This window comes from Brassica napus, chromosome C3, assembly GCF_020379485.1.
Source record: "Brassica napus cultivar Da-Ae chromosome C3, Da-Ae, whole genome shotgun sequence".
Lineage (NCBI taxonomy): Eukaryota > Viridiplantae > Streptophyta > Magnoliopsida > Brassicales > Brassicaceae > Brassica > Brassica napus.
In genome coordinates, this window is record NC_063446.1 from 13,988,132 (window position 1) to 13,993,574 (window position 5,443).

The following is a 5,443-nucleotide window of genomic DNA, read 5'->3' on the forward strand; positions in this document are numbered from 1 at the left end:
CCATTTTATAAATAAAAAAGTTCAACTTCATTTTGGAGTAATGAGTTGGTTTACTCCATATTTGGAGTAATCATATCTATTACTCCATTTTGGAGTGGATTTTGGAGTGTGGTTGAAGATGATTTTACTGTAAAATGGAGTTTGGAGTGGGTTTTGAAGTAGAGTTGGAGATGGCTTCGGAGGTTCTAGTCCCATGCTTTCATATCGAGTTTACGCTATTTTACCACTTCATTCTGCATTGATCAATGATGACATTTGTAAACAATGTTTACGTTTCTATATGATAACCGACGTTATATATTATTTTAAAATTAAATTATTCGACCAAATCATTTCCTCTAGTTACGCTTACATTCTTCAAGAACATAGTTGTTTTTCATGAGTGATAAAAAACAACAGATAAACGGTCAATGCATCTTCTGAAAAGTTTATTAATTGTGTTTTGATTTGAATAACCAAATTATTAATAAATGACTCACCATCTATATATTGTCCTATCAATTTTCCAACAAGCTAAGTATACGCCTTGTCATAGAACAAAGCATGCAATGATGGATTACGATAAAAAGGAAGATAACATACATAAACCAAAGAAAAGAAGAAAGTAAAAAATGGCCATGTTATAAAGCCATCATGACCATTGTTTGCCAATTTCAACAAAGTTGGCCCTCCAAATTTGATATTTCAATGTTTCTTTTCTTATATTATTATTTATAATTCAATGTTTCTTTTATTATATTTTAATTTATATATATATATATGCATTATTGTATGAACAAACAGCACCACAATCTCTTCTTGGACCCTAAAGGCAACAAGAAAGAAACCCATATATACGAATTCTATTATTTTCACTATTTAATTTGATTGTTTCTTGAAGGTATATATAGCTACTACAAATGGATACAATGAAGATTAAACTTCGCGTTATACTAGTCTCTTTCTTACTCATCTCTGAAGTTCCTGCGATTCTTGGGTTCAGTATGAGAGGCAATACTAGATCGGAGCCGGAAGCATTTCACGGCGGAGATTTCTTCCTGGCGATGAAGATCAGGAAATTGCTGGTTACAAACTTGCAAGTCGATTATTCAGGTGATTATGATGATGGAGCCTCTTCAGCATCACCATCACCACCAGTGCCTGATTATGATGATGATATCTATAAAAGGCAAGGTGATGTCCCAAGCCCTGCTATAGGCCACTGATGATACGTTTTCATGTGTATACTGTATACACAGACAGAAATACGCATTTTGGGTTAAAATATTTATACATACATGTTATTTACTTGTTCATATGTGTGTTTGTCTAAGAGATCTCCATATAATCAATTTATGTGTCTTTTTGTTTTGATAATACATATCCTTCTCTATATATACATTTTTAATTATGTCATTATTCAATAAATGTGACATCTACATTTTATGTATGCATGTAACACTCATAGACAATTCTGCATTTGCCCTGTTGTAAAAATATTTTCGGTTTTACAAGAAGTTATGTCATATGAAAAAAATTATTTTGTTCTCTTTTTCGGTTTGTTATCGAAGTGTAATTAGTTTAATTGATATATATATATATATATATATAGCAACATTGTACAACAGGAATCCAATTGACACCCAAAAAGAAAAACAGGAATTCAATTTTATATAGAACAATTGATGAACCAAATGGGTTAATCTACTGTATATTACATAATGTAATGTTTCCAAAGATACCATTGAGATTAGAGAAAGGAGGAAAAACACAAAACGTTCCCTCTGTTGGTAATAAAAAGAAAAACACAGTGACAGTTGTACAGTCTTGACTCTCTTTTTTTTTTTGACAAAAAACAGTCTTGACTCTTGAACCATTCACCATGGCAAGTTCAAGTTGTATTTAAAATTCAAGAAACAACGACCATAATACAACAAAAACTCATTAGCATTCTCTCATAATCAATCAATTAAACCTAACATTTTTAACTTCTAAATTTTGATAATTCAAAATTTAATTGGAAATTACTTGTGACCAATGTAAGCGGTTGTATCTTGAAAATGAAGCGATCTTTAAAATCCCCAGCACTTTTTTTTTTTGACAATCAGGAAAATGACTTGCAGAAAATGTGCCCAACTGAAAAGCACATCATTCCGAAAATCACGTATGAAGATTTAAATCATATAAAATACATTTAGTGTTTTTGCTTTAAAATATCAAATGTTTCTATGTGATTTCATGCATATAATATACTATATGACTTGGTGGAATGTCTCTTTATGCATGCATAGAATCCACCGACTAGTCTACTAAATGTGTGTTTTGAATTATATTTATATATAACTATAGAATGATTGTTGTGAGTAATCAAGAGGCTTCTCCTGGAAGTGTCACTCATGAGGATCGTCTCCAATCATATGTTACTCTTACTGGCTCAGTACCTTTTTTTTTTGTATCTGAGTCATCCTATTGTCAAGTGTTTTGAGATATAGCAAAGACGGAAGAACAACTACTACACAGCTCTTGAGATTCACATAGTAGTAATATGACTAATCTGAACCAACCATAAGCAAAACAAAACATCAAAATAAACTGAAACTAAAACGTGACGAGGCTTCAGGCAAGCTGTGCAGCATCTCCAGCTCCAGCTTCTTCATCTTGCACTTGGTTAGATAAAATGTTGTTCTCCACCTTAGTCACCTACTTGGGTTCAACTTTCTTCTCGGTCTTTCCTCGTATGTAACACAACACCAAATCGTCATGAAGACCCTCATGAAGGGAATATATTCTGTCATAACCCAACCAGTCTTATCCTCCTTTCCCTTCAATTTCTTGTAGTACACGAAACTCTCCTTGTAACCCTCCACCTTATTGGTTTTATCCATGATTGCCTCTTGACCACTAGTCCTTTTCCATCTGCCGCCTTCGCTTTCTCTCCTTCCCGGTACGGTCCAGTTAACACTCTTGAGTCTTGACACCTCTTCTGTTCCTCTGACTAAAGTAGCACCATTCGTTCTTGAACAGAACGTTGTTAAAGTGATTAAGAAGCCACGGTTCGTCGTTGTACGCATTCAAAGTTGTTATGAAACCGTTCTTGTTCATGATGACCTTGTTTCGAAGAAAAGCCTTACCAAACCAACCACGGTTGGAAGAAACCGTGATCCAGTAAGATAAACCGGAGCCTTTAAAGAAAGTTGGTAAACATTCGGTAAATCTCTCACTTATCATCTTTGCAATACTCTCTAGATTTTCCGTTGGAACTATCTATTTTGATGAGGCTTCATGGTGGATTATGACGCTTTATTTATAGAATATAATTCAGTCGGTGGCGCAAAAAAAAAAAAAAAAAACCGAGTGGTCTTTTCACTGTTTCCTTTTCCTTTTAACGATCATGCTTTTTTCCTTTTCTTGTAGTTTCTTATCTCATTTTTAATCTTTTATTTATATTAATATATCATTTTATTACAAAATTATTAGAATCATTACATCGTCAATCAATATTTATAGGATTTGACTAGGGATTAACCCGGGCTACGCCCGGGATTTTTATTTTTTTCTAATTTAAGTTGTTAAATTATTTATATTTAGGTTATGATATATATTTATATAAATGTTAAGATGCATGTCATAATTAAAATTTATTTTTAAATTTTAACACGTTAAATTAACATATTTTTTACTATTTAAATATTTTTTTGTAATTTTGTTGGCTATCTAGTTATCATATTTAGCAAAACTATTTGTTGAGTGTTGGAATAAATGTTTTAGATATTTAATTAAACTGCAGAGTATTTTCGGATCGACCACATGCTCAACAATCGATCGATCCGTAAAAAGATGGTCGATCTCCTTGGCCAGGTAAGTACAATTTTAGCAAAAATATCTTTGATTTTCAAATATTAAGTATATAACTATTTTTTTGAATATTATTTTTTTGAATTGTATTTTTTATTAAATTATTGTATTATAATATTTATGTAAATATTTTTTGTGATGTTTGAATTTGTGCTGTCAGTATACTTAACCTAGATGGTATTTGATGTTTAACAATTTATTTGTTTCTGGAAATAGAAAATAATGATATATCAAAACGTATCTAATACTTGTTAAATGATAGTATAATGTAAATTACATCCATTATTTGAAAATAACCATTTGTTGTTTTTATTTTTTTTTTGAATCAGAAATTATTTTTATTTAAAAACATTATTCATATATAATATAATAGTTTAAGTTTGGAAGACTAATCTATATATATAAATTATGTATATTTTAAAAAATAATAATTTAAGATATTATATATTGAGTAACTGAATAAAAGCTGGATTTCTTATTTTGAAAATGAAATATTTATATTTTTGTCTTCATGTTATACTCACCAATCCAGCATTGATATTTATAACTCAATATGTTTTTAAAAAAACTTAGTTTTAAGTAATAAACGAATTTAATAAATTAAATTCATCACCTATAATGTTCTGTAAACTATATTTGAAAACTCCCTAAAATTATATTTTAAGCATAATATTACTATTATTTAATTTAAGTTATTTTAAGCATATTATGCTAAACCAACTTAAATTATATTTACAATAGGACCATCCTAAACCGGTTAATAAACCAAAAACAATACTAAACCAACTTGAACCAATACCTGATTCGGTGAGGAAAGAAGTGTTTCGGGATAAACGTTTGAATGATTATTAACTGTAATGGTTTGATAATGAAAGAGTTAGTATGAACATTAACAATAAAATTATGGATTAGATTAATTTAAATTTGTAAGAATACCTTTGAGTCTATGAAAAACAATTCAATTCCTATGAATAAGTTTGGATTTTGGAAGTTGCGGATTTCCCAACAATGAATCCACCTAACAAAAAGTTTGTTGTTATAAAAAATCTCCTTCAAGGTCATTAAAGGTTTTTAGGACGGCAAGAGTTGATGGTGGAACCATTTTTTTGCTCGAGTGCTTTGAAGTTTTCCTTAATAGAGTGAGGTTGATGTTGATGGAATAATGAATTTTATAGGAACTTTCTTGATGTAAAACTATACATTTTTTTTTGTTTAATGTGGTATTTCTATTTTTATATAATTTACTACCATTTTAAGATAGATGTACATTTTAAGATAGATGTTTAAATCTTAATGTACTTTTTCCATTTTTTTAAATGTTTATTTCCATTTCTTATATTTTTTATTTACGTAATATCTATATTTTATATTTTAAAATAGATATTTAAATCTTAATGTACTTTTTCCATTTTCTTAAATTGTGTATTTACTTATATTATATATTTTACATTTTAAGATAGATGTTTAATGCTTAATGAACTTTTTCCATTTTTTTAAAAAAATTGGGTATTTACTTATTATTATATATATAATTCATATATTATATATTTACATTATTTACTTATTATTTATTTTCCTGTATATGTATTTCCATTTCTTGTACTTTTTA

At 29.1% G+C, this 5,443-nt stretch overlaps 1 protein-coding gene across 1 annotated transcript; it reads left to right on the forward strand.

Moving 5' to 3' along the window:
- Window positions 1-803: 803 nt before the first annotated feature.
- Window positions 804-1,356, forward strand: LOC125584307 (precursor of CEP15-like). Its single transcript, XM_048752621.1, has one exon. It carries the CDS (start codon window positions 900-902, stop codon window positions 1,203-1,205), a length of 306 nt encoding a protein of 101 aa, XP_048608578.1. The 5' UTR covers window positions 804-899; the 3' UTR covers window positions 1,206-1,356.
- Window positions 1,357-5,443: the final 4,087 nt, after the last annotated feature.

Coding starts and splice junctions, on each gene's coding strand:
- LOC125584307 (XM_048752621.1), top strand. CDS start 900: ATGGATACAATGAAGATTAAACTTCGCGTTATACTAGTCTCTTTCTTA.